Below are 17,617 nucleotides of genomic sequence, written 5' to 3'. Positions count from 1 at the left end.
AAGTTTTGCAAATATTTTCTGATAGTTTATTCACATCACTAGTAAATAGGCTTATATGAAGACGGTTCAAGCTCCGATGGTCCATAAAACAAAGACAAGTGTAAATAACAAAATGAATTTGTACCTAAATTTTGGTAATATACATGGTTACTTTTTGATGTAATCACCGTGAAGATTGAGGAATTTGTCATATCTGTGGATGAGCTTTTCCATCCCCTTGTCATAGAATGTTTCCACCAGTGAATTGAAATGGTCTTAACAACATTTTGAAGATTGTCATTAGTCTCAAACCTCTGCCTGCTAGCCATGTTTTCAGTTCAGGAAAGAGGTGAAAGTCTTCACACATTAAAAAGTTCCAAGCTGGGTGAAAGTCTGAAAGGTGGAAGTCCACCTTTAAACACCCAACATATAGCGTCGATTGACTTCCACTTCTTTCCTGAACAGAAAAAGTTGCTAAGAGGGCAGAGGTTTGAGACTAATGACTATCTTCAAAACAACATTAGGGCCCATCTCAAGTCCTTGGTGGCAACATTCTATGACAAAGGGATGGAAAAGCTCATATACTGATATGACAAATGACTCAATCTTCAGTGATTATGTTGAAAAGTAACCATGTTTGTACCTCTAACTTTTGGCAATAAATTCATTTTGTTATTTACATTTGTCTTTTTTTATGGACCATTGGAGCTTGGAGATTTTGAAAAAAAACAGCCTATGTAAAAACAAATTCCTATGCCACTAATAGTACTAAAGTCCATGTAGACTAGGGGGTTTCCAACTTGTGTTCCATGGAACCTGCAATAAAATTTTTTGAGTCTAGATGTATGAATGTGCCAATGCAGATTTGAGATGTAAGGTGTAATTGTTATAATCTTGGATTGAGTCCTCTGGTGACATCCTATACAAGTGCTAGAGTTATTTGTAGCTTTATAAATAGGGAGGATAGATTTATTGGTAATGTAACAAACCAAAATCATGATATAATATTTGACAAGATAATGAGAACTGTAAAATGGTAAAATTTAACCTAAAGCTAGATAGAAAAACCATTCTAAAAAATAACCTTAAAACTATCCAACATATAAATAATAATACAATCGTTAAATATACTTTAATTCGTCCATATTTATAGCATAAGCCTATTGAATCTAATGATGGAGTGGCCAGTCAGATGCCTGATGGTACTGTGCATACTACGATACTAGTGACGGACACTCACGTCAGATGAGTGACACCTGTCTATGATGTTATATGGAGGATATTTGTATATATATGTAGGACTTTCTTTTCGTCTTGTCTCCTACTTTTGTAACTTCGCTTGTGTTTAGTCCAGTAAAGACACTTAATTGCTTACTAAACTAACATTTAATTGTGACACTAGACATTACAATTAACGACATAAACATTGAACATTAAATTTGAATCGTCTCGTCTTAGTGGAAAAGAAAAATGAAGTCCCGTCTGGACTCGTCTTCCGTCTTCTTCCCGCCTTTCCTCTCAAACGTCGTCTGGCTACACCCAAGTCTCGCCCCGTCCCGCTCTCGCCTTCGTCCCTCGCCGTCCGATGGCGCCCCGCCTCCCACAACTCGGCCATCCTGCAATTTTCTCCGTCCTCGGAGAGACGACTGGAAAATTAAGAAAAAGAAAAAAACAACACACACACACACACACACAAAAACATAAGAAAAAGTTCTTGATGTCAGTCAAGGTCAATGGGCCATGGCTTCATGTGGTCAGCTGCAGTAACAGTCGCATTAGGCCCTTCATGATGACCAATTTTCTCAACCGCATATCTATCCCTAGGCATCGTCGAGGTAACCTTGTAAGGCCCAAAAAACTTAGGCCTTAGTTTGAGTCCTGTCCCATACTGAGTTCTTTGAATGGCAACAAGGTCGTTAACCTGATATTTGGGAGCTGGTTTTCTCTTCTTATTGTAAGATTTACGATTTTCCTCCTGTAGTTTCAGGATGTTTTGTTTGGCATCTTCTCGGATCTTGTCTCTATCTTGCATCGTAAAATTTAAAAATTCTTCCTCCAAGATCTCTTTTATTCTTAGGTCTTCTTTATTTTTCATTTTGGTACCGATCAAAATTTCGAAAGGTGTATATCTGGTACTACGCGTTGGTGTACTATTGATGATTCTTTGGACGTCTGAAACATATTTGTACCACTTTGTAGCGTCTTCTTGCGCGAGTTTCGCCAAAACGGGGATCAAGATGCTATGCATACGCTCTATCTGTCCATTTCCTCTAGGGATACCTGTGGCGATCGTAATGTGCTCAATCATCTCGTTGGTGCAATAATCGCTAAATTCTTTGGAGGTAAAAGCAGTTCCACGATCCGTGACAATACGAGACGGGTTTCCAAATACCGCTTGTTGGATCCTCAACTTATCCAAAGCATCTCGTGTAGTTGTTGACTTAACGGGGTAAAACCACACAAACTTAGTAAAACTATCTACTACCGTGAATATGTGCTGGTAGTTTTTGTTCGTTGAGGGTAGTGGTCCGAGAAAATCTACATGGTATGTGCTCAAAGGACTGTCTCCCTTTGGTATAGGATTTAATAAGCCTTCACCTTTCCCCCTTTTCCTATTATATAGTATGCAGTCAACGCAGTTCAGTATGACGTTTTCTATGTGTTTTCTAGCGTTTGGGATATAAAAATTGCATTTTAGAAGATCCTCCGTCTTCGCCGCTGCGAAATGACCTTTCCGATGTACGTGTTTGATTAAGTCAGTTTGCATCGACTTGGGTACAACGTACAGTTCTAGTCCGTTTTCGTATTTGTATAGAACGTTATTTTTCAGCACGTAGTCATTTGTCTCTCCTTTTCCCACTGAATCTTTAAGAGCTTTTATATCCTCGTCAGTATCCTGCGCAGACACAATCCTTGTCGTTATTTCGTCGGAAGAGCGCGTAACTAGTAAAACTGTATTGCGGCTTAGTGCATCTACATGTTTCATCTGACTGCCTTTCCTATGGACAACTTCATAGTCAAATTCGTCAAGTAATAAAGACCATCTTGCTAATTTTGGGGTAAGCTCCTTCTTTCCGAGTGTTCGTTGGAACGCAGCACAGTCCGTAATTATTTTAAATTTGGAACCCAACAAATAGTTTCGAAATTTTTTCAAGCCCTCGATTATCGCGAGTACTTCTAACTCGTAACTGTTATATTTTTCTTGCTGAGGTGATGTTTTCCTACTCATATAATTAATCGGGTAATACTTTCCGTTGTCAGCTTGCTGTAGCAAAACTGCTCCGAACCCGAGGCAACTTGCATCTGTATGCAATTCTAATGGAGCACCACGCTTGAAAATATGGAGAACTGGACTTTGTGATAGCATGTCCTTCAATTTTTGGAACGCTTCTAGTTGCTCTGAACCAAATCTGAATTTTACTCCATCTCTAAGTAAATCACTTAAGGGTTTTGCTATCTTCGAATAGTGGGGAATGAATTTCCTAAAATAACCCGTGAGTCCTAGAAAGCTTTGAACATGTTTTACGGTTTTGGGTTGTGGAAACTTTTGAACGGCTGCTGTTTTAGTCGGAGAAGGTCTAATTGTTCCGTCTTTGATGACATAGCCGAGAAATTCTACTTCGTTCTTTAAGAATTGACATTTCTCGAAATTAAGTTCCAACCCATATTCTGAAGCTACTTCCAGTACACGCTTCAACTTTTCTAAACCTTCCTGTGCGTTTGATGACGGTATTAGGATATCATCCATATAAATTACTACAGTTCTATCTTGTAACAACGGTCTAAACACATGGTAAATATAACGTTGAAATACGCTTGGGCTATTACACAAGCCAAAAGGAACCTTTAAAAATTCGTACTGGCCCTCGTGTGTAACGAAAGAGGTATACTTTCTACATTTCTCATCAATGTCAACATGGAAAAATCCATTTTTTAAATCGAGCGACGTGAACACTTTTGATTGTTCCAAACGATCTATCACATCCTCAATCAAAGGCAAGGGGAAGTGATCTCTGACCGTTTTCCGATTCAACTTTCTAAAGTCGACGCACAGTCTAATTTTGCCATTTTTCTTCTTGCATAAAACTACTGGCGCAGCGTAATCCGAACAACTAGGTTTGATTATGCCACCGTCTAGCCATTCTTGGATTTGGTCTTCTACTATTTTTTGTTCTTCGAATGACATTCTACGTGGGCGATGACTAATGGGGATTTCGTCAGTTAAAATAATTTGCATCTTCAACCCGGTATCCTTAACCTTATTTGGCTCATAGGTTGTAATTAGTTTCATCAAATCCTGTCGTTGTTCTGTGTCCAGAATGTGACTTAAGTCTATCTGACAATCGGTCGCATCTGCCAATTGACTCAAAAAGCATGTTTTTTCGCTCTCAGCTTCTGAGGGATCAGTTAAATCATACTCCCTGTCGTCGGTGAACGAAACATGGTTAAAACGGTTCAATCTGCCCATATCTGCACTTGATTGTATTTTCTTGCTTCTATCGTAAGGCATCGAGAATGTATCAGATTTGGAAGTCAACTTTTCTTGTTTATTTGCGCCGAAGTCGTTTGTGTCACTGACCACAAGGGGTGGTCGCTCGCCAAGTGATTTAATGTTTTGAAAACCGTTTCCCTCTCCCTTCTCAGCGGAATGCGAAAGGGACATCTGCTCCTTTCTAGGGGCGTCATCTGATCTAACGAGTGTTGATTCAGCTGCAGACTTTCCATCGGGAACAAAAATTCGAGTATAGTTAACACGAATAGTATTTTGACTTCGCTTTCCCATGACTTTGAATCCGTAGTTTGTTATAGAGAAGTTCAGTTTATTCAGAATATCTGTTCCTATTATCATAGAATTACATAGATCACCTTCTACCACGTAAATATTTGCAGGAAGAGAGTATTCGTCAATCTTTATTTCGCTTTCGAAGAAACCTAACGGAGAAACACTATTCCCATCTAATCCAATTAAAGATGCATTATCTGAGTTTAATTTCGGAGTTCCTACTTTTTCATAAAAATGCCTTGATATCATCGTTACTTCCGACCCGGTGTCGACGAGTCCTTTTGTTTTTGCACCTAGGATTTCAGCATCCGTTTCAATCTTGTTGTTACATCCAGAGAAATGGCTTAGTCCCATTTTGTTTACTTCTTTTTGAGGACAAGCGTTAGCTTTATGGCCGAATCTTTGGCACTTAAAACATCTAGTACCTTCAGATTTATACGAGCAATTACTCGAAATGTGACCAATTTCGTTACAATTAAAACATTTGACAGTTTTACCGTCATGCTTACTCCGATAAGGCTGGGGTTTTCGATGCTCTGTAGGTAGATTCGGTTTAGACTGAACCGAACGAGAATACGCAGACCGGATCTTCTCATACACTCTCAACTTTTCACGAAATTCTGTTAAATTATCTGTTCCGTATAACATCGCTTTGTTGCTGGGTATGTCACGTATACCGGAAATAACATATTCGATCAACCCGTCAGGTTCAATTTTTCCATGACTAGCGAGTTCTTGCATTTTAAAGAAATATTCTTGCACAGATTCATTGGAGAGCATTTGGCGTTTAGCCAACATACCGTGCAATCGCGCTGAGTTATATTTACTACCAAATTCCGCTTTTAATTCCGATTTCAATTTATCCCAGGAATTAATACCACTTTGACTTTCGACAAATAATTTCGCTAACCCTGTTAAGGATTGTTTTGCAAATATAAATTTATGTAAATCGGACCAAGTCATCATTTTAGCAAAGTCTTCGAATGCAACCAGCCATTTATCGATAGAACAATACTCACTACCATCGAAAGGTTTGATTACGTTTTTCACGTCATGAAAGTTAATGGAAAGTTTGCTCATATCCGAAACGCGCGGACAATTATTGCCAGGTGAATCATCGACAGACTGAACTTCTAATACATCTTCGTCTTCGGTATCAACGTCTGCCAAGATCCGATTTGATTGCAATGATCTTAAGTCAGAAAGAGAAAGAACAAGCCTTTCGACGATTTCGTCTTTAGTACCGTCATATTTAACATTTAACAAGTTGCACAAAACAACCAGATCGTTTAATCGAAAGTTCTCATTAATATATTGCACTTTCTTTTTTAGGTTTTCGTCCTCTTTGGATGGAAAATTGAATCCACCAAAGGTTCTCAATCTTTTTCTGTTATTTCTATCTCCAATCTTTTCGAATACAAGTTGATGCAACAATTTTATCGAATTTGTCGAGGCCGACTTTAGCGTTTCGCCGATAATTTCTACGAGCGTCGCCATCTTAAAAATAGAATTTTAGAATTACTCACGGTTTGCCGAAATGTAAGTCGAAGTTCTTCCGGAGGTCGATGTATTCGGACTGTCCACCGTCGAAATTTTCACAAAACAGAAATGTCCGTAAATGTCCAGCGTACGCACAAAACCAAAGCACAGTTCGTCGAATCTTCTCGAGTTGAGCCTAATCCACATCCAAGCCTATTCCTATCCCGGACGAGCCCCCACTTTTGTAGGACTTTCTTTTCGTCTTGTCTCCTACTTTTGTAACTTCGCTTGTGTTTAGTCCAGTAAAGACACTTAATTGCTTACTAAACTAACATTTAATTGTGACACTAGACATTACAATTAACGACATAAACATTGAACATTAAATTTGAATCGTCTCGTCTTAGTGGAAAAGAAAAATGAAGTCCCGTCTGGACTCGTCTTCCGTCTTCTTCCCGCCTTTCCTCTCAAACGTCGTCTGGCTACACCCAAGTCTCGCCCCGTCCCGCTCTCGCCTTCGTCCCTCGCCGTCCGATGGCGCCCCGCCTCCCACATATATATATATATATATATATATAGGTCCCACATATATATATATATGAATATCCATTCAAAAACCTGAGTTTTTAGTTAATGTCAAAGTTGCCAAGAGATTAATTTTTGTGTCCCATCATCTGTAGTATGTTGTAGTGCAACAGTACAGTGTACAAGCAGATATATCAGTCAAAGAGTTTTGCACTGTAATTGTTTTGTGATAGTTTAAGTATTTGGACTGCAATTTGAAAAAACTGTAGACCTATAAATTCCCACTGTCGCTGTCCTATAAATTCCCACTGTCCTTAATTTCAAGAACAATGTCAGATATATGAAAGCCAAGACCAGATATGGAAGGCTTAGGGGCAGGAGGCCCTGATTAACTGTACATAAACTTGCAGTGGAAGTTTGTGTATAGTTTAGTTGCATTGGATTGGAAGTCAAGTGAATTCAATTCAAAAATCCCCCTGAATGGAGGTTACGTAGGTGACTAGCATGACTCTGTTGTTATCAGGAAAAGTATGTTGTACAGGGACAACATACTAATTTGAGATGGAGAACATACATTTTAAATTAAAAAACTGAATAAATTAAGAATATGATTAAAAATTGCAGCCTGTCATTATGACGATGTCACAATAATTAATAGCTTGCTTTTTTTTTTTTTGCAATTTCAATACAGAGTTAATAACATTAAACAATAAAAATAATAAATTGTTTTTATTGTTTTGAGAATAGAAACAATAAAAACAATAAATTGTTTTTATTGTTTCTATTTGCTGTTTTATCTATAATCATTAAAAAATGTCAGGGTTCCAACATTTTTTACTAAGGTGGAAAGGGTTCCACAATAAAAATAAGTTGGGAACTGCTGATATAGACAATGCCTCAACGTCCACCTTCTCTATTGTATAAAATGATATACTTTTTCACAACCTTCTCCTCTCTCTTAAATGCACATGTTTGAGTGGCCCTAGTGGTTTAAATGATAAAGGTTATGATTTTTTTATCAATTGGATGATTTTTTGGCCTACTCCGGTAAACTATTTATCAGAAAAAAAAACTATCAGTAGTATCATTAAATTCAGAAAATTAAAAGCTTATTAATATTAAGTGTACTACTATGCATTACATTTAGTTTTTAATATTGTCTTTTTTTTATTAAGTTTTATTTTAGTTTATTAAGTTATTAAAAGTAGTTAACACATAAACAAAAATCTATAACAAAACCTCTAGGAATAGTATAATTTGGTAAATTGATACAGCAAAATAACTAGCAAGAATGGAAAATAATTGAAAATATTTTATTATTAATTCTTGTAAATTATAAAATTTTGTAAAAATGAAAATAAATTAAAAGCTCAAATGAATATTAAACCACAATTAATAAATGTATTGTAGCAAGCATATCACACTTGTGGTCTAGTTTTATCATTGAACAGTGTTCCATGTGAGAGCATTTAGGATAAAGTGCTCTCAACAGAGCTGCTTGAAAAATAATGATTGAAAAACCTTGATGACAATCACCTTAAATAGCCCATCAGTTTTTCAGTTTCCAAATGCAAAGCTATTGAAGCATTTGAATGTATGAAAGACAGAAGAAAAATGTAATTTTTTTTTATCTTGTAGCATATTCATCTACTATATTAAATTAAAATTCATATTATTGTAAGAAAGCAGTCTGAACCAAACTGATGTATTTAATTATGAAATCAATGACTATTAGAAAATAAATTTTTAAAAATTTGACTTGCAATTCTTCCTACTTGACTCATATTCCTATGATTCACAAGTCAAAATGACAGCATATTTTAAGTCTTGCACAAGCCCTGTATGTAGATTAGGTTAGAAACTTTCAAGTAGATTCTTCATTGTATATTTGATAAATATCAAGCAGAAATTAAGCATTGGCTTTTTAAAAATATATTTAATTTTAGACAAATGCAGTTAGAAAAGTGAGAAATTGGGTGGCAAGTAATAATTTTTTCATTTTGTAGCAATGAAAAAATCATTGGTCATCACAAAATTAAAGCTTCTATTGTGATCACCACTTTAAATATCTCTTGCAGAAATGTTTGCACTTGTGGCTGTCTATCTGGACTATTTGTGCTACGGCATATTTTTTGTTAAAAATGTATTTTTGCATTAAATATTTGCATTAAGTAGATTGTAAAGAATAACTTATGCAAAGATAAGAAAAAACTTCATCTATTAAAGCTGAATTATATCTGACTATATTACTACTATTATTAATACTATAATACTATTACTACTAATAGTAATAGGAATATTTTGGCAATCATTTGGCTTTAATATATAACTATCAGGTTTGTATGTTCATATTTGTTTGTTTGTTTAGTTATGGCAATGCAACACTTGGTGATCTGCTTAGGGGGATGCCTTATGGGAGGTCTTTTTAAGGGAAACTGGCCCCTATTTAGGTGTTACAGACATGGAGAAAATCCAGACAACTCCTCGTGGCTAGCAAGGCGCAACCCCACGACCGAACTCCCAGTGTTCAGGGAATGAAGACCGCTTGGCCACTGGTGGGCTGAGTGTTCATATTTATAAAACTTCATCTAATTAGGTTAACTGTTATGTTTAGCCTACTTTTGTCATAGTAAAAAAACTACAACTTTGAAAAAATTATTAAAAAAGTTTCTTAAAACCAAAAAATTACAGAAAGAAATAAAAAGAAAAACAAACAAAAAAAATGATATTTCTTTAAATTATCTTACATCACCATATGTACTTGGTAATACATAGGCTGACTATATATAACATCTTCTGTATTTTATTCTGGTCACTATGGTGTTAGTAAATTTTTCACTTTTATCCTATTTTATTAAACACACTTGTATATTGTATTCAAAACTCATGATATGCTAGAAAATGCTTATTCTGCATCAATAAGGGCCATCAATTTGAATGGATACTGAGGAAGAAATGGCTTGAAATATAGTTTACAGAATAGTTGCAATGAATTTAAGGAACACATATTGCACAAATGGTATTGGATGAAATTTAGCAGTTGGGTGCTAATAGAGAGGTTACAGCTGAAGTTCTCATCGTGAAAACGTGAACATCGGACGTTCAGTACTGCCTTCCTGTAAGCCTAGAAGTTTGACAATAGCATTTGGAACATCAAGCATGATTCCACTGACGTTTCAAATGCCATTGTCAAACTTCTAGGCTTACAGGATGGTGGCACTGAATTCACGTTTTTGTGATGAAAACGTCGACCGCAACCTCTCTAATAAAGATTAATAATAAAACATTTGAAGAAATTGACTGAAGAAAAAAAATCAGCATTGTTGATAGGTAAGTCAAAATATTTAATGAAATGCATGAAAAGGATCTTGAATTCCAAGATTTTAATTATTATTGATAAAATTAGTTTTTTCCCCTCTTGGGAACTATATCTTCTTTAGAAAGAATATTTTCACTTGTGAATTCCCTACGGCTGAAAAAGAAGTTGAAATTAAATATTGAAACTATGAAAAAATCTAATTATTGCATTGTATGCCACAGTTTTGCTTTATAAGTTTTACAATAAAATTTCAAGTGACCAGAACTTAAACAAAATAATGTAAACAAATTAAGTTCATTTGAAAAATATGCTTGGTTTGATGTTAAGAAACCTTCTACATCACCCTGACTATTAAATTTGATATCATATTGTAATAAAGGTGTTACTTTTTCATTAAAATCTTTTAAAGAAATTTGCATATTCTTTTTTTATGCCATCAAATCAATATCACTAATAATCTACTAACAAATTGTTAATAATGCTCACCTTTATTTTTTGACGAAATTTTAATAAGAGATGCCCTATTTTAATCACCTGCCACTTCCCATTCCATTTGGTATGAAAAAATTATGATCAGTCTAGTAATACATATAAATATCTGTATCTGTGACTCTCTTAAATGAATTCAAGTTTTAAGTTTTTTCTTAATTTCATTTTAACTTGTTTAAATACAGTAAACTCTTGCTAATTTTGCTCTTATTATTTATAACTATTGAATATTTAGTTTGCCTTTTAATAATTTTTAGTAAATACTCATATTATCAAATCTAGAAATCTGCAATATGAATTATGTATAAATATAAGATAATATTTGATAAAACATTTAATATTTGATAAAACATTTAATTTTGTATTTATGAAGATTATTTAATAGGATATTCAATATTTTGATGAATTGTACTGAATATAAAACCTACTTTCTTTAACTATTTTTTTTAACTCATGTAATTATTATAACAACTAATAAAAGTTCATCTCTAAGAAGTTAGATGAGAAAAACTGATAAATATTTTCAGAATGCTGGTACCAGCATCAGGCTGGAGTGTGAAAAGAATGTTTGAAAGAAGTTGTATTGTTTTTTTCAAAATCCAATCTGATGCTGGTACTAAATACAACAAAAACATTTTTATTATCAAATTTTATTATTTGACTTAAGTAACTGAACTTTTATTGTTTTAAGCCTTGATTATTCATTTTGGGTATTGAATATTCCTCTTCATTTTAAACATTTAAAAGATATTTTTGTTTAAACATCTATAAAATATTGATCTTAAAGAGTTTTGTTCATTTAGAATGGATAGATATTAGAATAAGATTAGATTTATTTTTACCATGTTTGGGTAACTGAAGTATCAAATATTCTATTGAATAATCTTCTAAGAAATAAATACAACATGGTCACAAATAAGGATTGCAATCCAGCTGGATTTTTGCTGAACCAAAATCATTCCAGTTGGATCCAGCACTGATGTATTTTTTGTGCAATGAAGTTATCTGTCTGTCCAGAAATTTATGGTTTTTTAAAGAAATGAAACATTTTTTTTTTTTTTTTTTGAAATAATTAAGAAGCTTTTATTATTTAGATTGGTCACTATAAATCAGTAAAACTTCTTACACATTTAAGTAGTAAACTTAACTTTGGTGGTTTAACACTTGAGATAGAGATAATTAACTTTAAATGTTTAGTTAGATTATAATTATAATGTAATCTTTGAGTTAAATAATAGCAAAGGTAATTCTACTAATTAATCTATATTAATATATTATATTATAGGCATAATAATGTAAGGATGGATAATCAGTGGCTAAGTGGCTATCAGTCTTATCAGTGTTCTTATATAGGCTCTACATATTAGTCTGTAGTTATTTATAAGTATATAAAAACTATGTACTGGAAGTAGAATAAGTTAAATAAACTACACCTTTATCAATCCAGCAAAATTTAATAAAATAATAATGTTTTAAATCGTTTTTAACGATCTTCCTCAGTTACAAAAAAAATAGAACATTAAATATAGAACATAAAATGTGTTCAGACGAACATAAAAATTATATAAAAATTAACGGAAAATGCCCAAGCAGACAAAATACAGATAAATAAACAAAATAAATAGTGGAAAGGAAAGGCGCACATGATGTGAGCCCTTTCCTTTTCGCTATTTATTCTGATGGATGATTTCCAATCTCTCAAGAAACATCTTGAGAGATTGCCTATTCTCCTCGAGAGATTGCCATCTTGAGATACCCTTTGACAATTCGTTGTCGTTTTTATAATTGCCACTTGATCCCATTGGATGTTAACATCCTGTCTTGCATATGATTCCAGCACAGTGTTGTCAAGGTTCTTACTGATTGTATATTTGTGCTCTTTGAACTTTTGTTTTAAACTGCACATTGTTGCACCCACATAAACAACCTTGGAATTGAAATGTTGGTTGTGTAAAGGCACTGAATATATACCTGTTGTTGAATTCTGATCCTCTTTCTTTTTATCGTTTCTTAAAAGTTTGAAAACAGTGGGATTACGTCGGTATACAATGTGAAAATTATTATATCTGGCAGTATATCTTTGTATCTTGTTTAAAAATGGGATGTAATTAAGAACTATTCTTTATATATTTATTCCGAACACATTTTATGTTCTGTAGTTAATGTTGTATTTTTTTGTAACCGAGGAAGATCATTAAAAGCAATTGAATACGTTATTATTTTATTAAATTTTGCTGGATTGATTGCTGTATAGTTTATTTATAAGTAATTTAATTATTAGTGTTAGTCAAGTAGTGAGTAAGTATTTAGTAGCAGTCTAGTAGTTAGCAAAGCGGCAACGCCGACAATGTAGACTTGCGCCATTATTTAGAAAGTTAATTGAGCATTTGCAGATCCAACAGGTCAAAGAATGTGCAGATCCAGCTGGATTGCTGGATGAGGGATCCAGCAATTGCAATCCCTAGACACAAAGTCCTGCATACATTTTGAAACAATGTAACTGAAAAAATAATTGACTAACTTAGTACAGTTTGTGGCAGTAGAAGAACAAACTTGTATATTGATGGAAATCTAAATAAAAAAACATTAGTAGTTTGCAACACATCCAACCAATATTCACTCTCAAGCTATACATTGTTTTTAGTACCAATTTGGATAGCTTCAGCAATTTTGTTCTTCAGAACAACTGCATTGGATTTGGTGTTGTGTAGATGGAGTCTTTAACATAAAAAATCAAAAGATGTAATGTCTGGTGATTGAGGAAGCCATGAAATAGGCTTATGTCTACCACTTCATCTAGAAAAACTTCATTTAACTTTGACACAAATGTCCAAACTAGACTGACCATATGTATTGTACAAACAGGACAGTACTTTCCTCCTCTGACCTAGCCATCCTACCATTTTAGTAAAATGTTCACTTTTTGTCTGGTGTTTTGAAAATCAAAGAAGTTTAGCTCTTCAGTTTGTATTAATATATTAAACATATCTGTATATTATATTCTGAATTTGTGATTTGTTTGAAAATATTTATTCTATGTTGATAAGGATCATAAATTTGAATGATACTGCTGAGGAAGATGTCTGGGTGGCATGAAATTCAGAATAGTTTCAATGAATTTAAGGAACATGAATAGAAACAAGTGAAATTAGATTATTTGATCAATGAGCACTAATAAAGACAATAACCAAATGCTTGGAGAAATAGAATGAAGAAAATAGTTGATCATTTAAACGGTTCATCTAACCCAGAGCCTGCATTAATATTTTTTGTGGCCCATGTTGCATAAAATATGAATAAATATATCAATTTCCCAGCTTCAGGGAGTATGTAGCAAAAATTCAAATGTTATTTCTACAACTTATGTATGTGAAATTTTTTCTGCAATGAATTTAGTAAAAATTAAAACAAGAAACCGGCTAACAGACACATTGAAACTAATTAATCACTGCTAGTTTTAAATATTTAACCAAATATTTCTGATATATTACATTTACATCAGTTCCAGAAGCTAATTCTAAGTATACATATGCTAATTTATAATAATATACGAATAAATAATTGTGATTTACTGGCATTTTTTCTCCTCTTTTCTTTTGTATGTGGCTTGCATCAGTTCAAAAGTTTTAAAATGCGGCCCTTACATAGAAAAAGGTTGCCCATCTCTGATCTAACCAGTTGACTTTGCTGGTTAGATGAAAGGTTGCTTCATCAAAGAAACACTGTAGTTAGGTATTGATTTTTCTCCTCAGTATCAAAAAGCATGACCTGTGTAAATTTACTTCATCTTGATTTGTCATATGAATGAACAACTTGGACAATAACTTGATTTTGTCTGTCACAGCATGCACTGTTCTTTTTTCCTGTAATGTTAACATTTTGGTTTTGGATAGATTGAAACACCATCTGTTTCTTAATTAATATTAAAAACTATTTAGGTTTTTCTGTTGCTGGAAATTGTGTTATCTTAGTTGAATTATCTTTTCTTTTATGTTGTTTCAAAATGTATGCAGGACTTTGTAATCAATGTGTTTGGTTTATTTTTGACTCTATGCTTAAACTTTTGACACAGATGTCATTACACAATACATAGAAATGCTTGCACCACACCACTTTCAAAATAAGTTTCTACTGTGGTTACGTATGGTACATCTACCTTTGTCCACACTGTTTATTAAAGCAGTCCTGGAAGCTTTTTTTTTTTTTTTTTTGTTTTTTTGATGATGATTTTCTTGTTGCTGTGGCTTCCACCTCTGCTGCTGATTGAAATCTGCAACTCTTCAACTTCTCTTTTGCTTTAGGGAATAGATAAATGTTTGGAGCACAAGATCAAGAGATAAAGAAGTTGAGGAAGCATTGTTATGACCATCTTGGTCAGATATTCATTAACCAAAAAAGACTGATGGAAGCTGAATCTGGAAACTGCAGCAATGAAAGCCCTTAAAGACATAATAAGAAATATCTTCCAAGATTGCTTTGATAATTGGTGTGGATGCTGGCAGAAATGTGTAACTGCAGAAGTAATTTTGAAGGTGGTCTTCTGTAAATACATAGACTATTAATGTATAAAGGTTATATCAAAATTTCAGTTTATTTTTGATTCTACCACATAAGTTAAATCTTACAATTGCTGACATTTTTATTAAACTTGATGTTTTATTTAATTTTTAGTTGATCACCTAGCAAAATATTTAGCCATGAGACTTGCATTTGACCATCAGACAGATGACATCGGAAATGAGGTTCCAGAAACAAATTCTCTCTTCACCATTTATATTACAACCTCCCTGGATCAATACATACCTCTGAACGGAAGTCTTACTCTGGATCAGATAAATGGAAAGTATTGGAAATTGAACAAACCTCTTGAAATGTTCTATGTTTGGAAGAAATCATGATTCATTGTACTATTTTGTAACATAATGTACCGTACTTCTTATTAAGAGGGAAAAAAGACGTATAACTTCAAAAAACTCAAGACAAATCTTGATTTTTGTTATGATATCATTAATATGCGAGAAAATATATGTAAATATCGGCAAAATTGTGACTTAGTTTAAGATACAGTACTATATGTTCTAATCAGAAATTAGAGATGTACAGATACACTCAAAATATATTGGTGTATAAACTAACTATAAACATATAACAACTAAGTGTATTATTTTCAATACATTTTGCACTGCCTTGTACCTCATTAAAAAAAAACAAAAAAATCCCTAGAGTGAATATAGATTACCTTCCTTGCCATATTGCACAACATATGTATTTGGATGATGTCTGTTATTGTCCCTATAGATATATTCTTATTGAAAATATATATTGTCTCTTGTATAGTTCAACAGATTTTGTTGCAATAAATATAAAGAATGGTTGCATCAATTTTTATTACATTTTAAATTCTAGGAATATCTTTTTAATAAAATGTTATTTATTCTGTTTTTAATTGTGTAATGTACTGTACTGTACAGTACATCAGAGTAATTTGCAAGTTAGTTATTGAAGAAGCAGAAGGTTACATCAGTAAACAATATTCATTTTGGGATTTGTATATTCTAAATTTATGAAACTAATGCTTTAACTTGTAATTTTGTTTTTTCCAATTTACATAATGTTTTAAGACTACAGTGAGGTTCCTATGAATTTTCAATGTGGGTCTTTATATAATAAATCCTACTATAATCACAAAAAAATGATGTAATGGTTCTTCTTCAAAATAAAAACTGCTTAATTTTAAAATTAGCAGAGTTTTATCATTAAATTTACAAATTTGGTTTTTACTTTCCCGGTTGTTATATATAACAAAGGGAAGTATGGCAATTGGTCAAAAAATGAACCCCCTAGATTCATTTGGACTCTTGACCTTAAAACATCAAGAAATGCAAAAAATTCAGGGGTAATTTCTGTTTGTGTCTATGGATGTGTGTGTGTGGGGGGAACATGAATTTGTTCACCCTATTTGAAACTTAATAACTCCATAGGAGTTATTAAGCTTCAAATTTTTAACAAAAAGCTATGCTTTTTGTTAAAAATTTCTGAAATTTTGCAAGGGGTGGTGAGATAAAGGGGATCATGTATATATCCAGTGGGGTCAGACTTAATGATGATTTTACTTGTTGTTATCATTTACAATTTTTTATAAAAATCCATCCCTATCCTAGAAATTAAGCTTTTTGCCATTTTATAATAGTTAAAAATAAAAGGTTTTAATAATAAAATATCGTAACAGATGGTGCCACCAAATGTTGCTGGGAAGGTTAAGCAACTCATTGCTGGATTTTTTAAAACTTAATTGGCTCTGCCTTGTAGCCACTAAGAGAACTTTTTCCAGGCCCATTTGGCCAATCTCTCAATGGAGGCAGCCAGGTAATGAGAGATGAAGCCTTGACATATCTGGAGGAGATATCCATGAAAAATTCCTAGAATTCTTTGCCTGCCCAGATTTGATCTTGGGTTCCCCAGAGTGGCAGGCTGTTGCCTTTGTTTGCTTCATTCAGCTGTCCATAAATTTACATGCTTATTAAAGACTCATCTTGTTCATTTTATTACATTTTAAATTCTAGGAATATCTTTTTAATAAAATGTTATTTATTCTGTTTTTATTGAAGAAGCAGGTTACATCAGTAAACAATATTCATTTTGGGATTTGTATATTCTAAATTTATCAAACTAATGTTTTAACTTGTAATTTTTTTTTTTCCAATTTACATAATGTTTTAAGACTACAGTGAGGTTCCTATGAATTTTCAATGTGGGTCTTTATATAATAAATAAAAATTCAAAATAGTTATCTGCAGTGAAATTCTTTAAAATTCACTTCAGTGCATTTGGGTTATATATCCATAATCAGGACTCAATAAGAGAGATTTCTCACTCTTGTTGACTCCTGATGAGTATAATCAGAAAGAGCTTGTTTTCAAAGTTTTTTTTTCCTGAGAAAAGCATTATGAATTGGATTTAGACAAATTACTCACTTAAATACATATCTTTACATTCAATGATTGTCATTTGCATCAGTTAGAGCATTTATATTTACTAAAATT

The 17,617-nt window shown here is 33.1% G+C and overlaps 1 protein-coding gene across 1 annotated transcript in view; it reads left to right on the top strand.

Moving 5' to 3' along the window:
- Positions 1-15,974, top strand: part of LOC136989633 (E3 ubiquitin-protein ligase RING2-like) — a 29,298-nt gene extending 13,324 nt beyond the window's left edge. The window contains exon 2 of the mRNA XM_067287863.1: positions 15,246-15,974. Within this exon, the coding sequence (XP_067143964.1) occupies positions 15,246-15,472 (227 nt within the window). The 3' untranslated portion in view covers positions 15,473-15,974. The remainder of the gene's footprint in view (positions 1-15,245) is intronic.
- Positions 15,975-17,617: the final 1,643 nt, after the last annotated feature.

This window comes from Centruroides vittatus, unplaced genomic scaffold (genome assembly GCF_030686945.1).
Source record: "Centruroides vittatus isolate TY-2023 unplaced genomic scaffold, ASM3068694v2 contig_13, whole genome shotgun sequence".
In the NCBI taxonomy this organism is placed as follows: Eukaryota; Metazoa; Arthropoda; class Arachnida; order Scorpiones; family Buthidae; genus Centruroides; species Centruroides vittatus.
This window is presented reverse-complemented; position numbering and strand designations above follow the sequence as displayed.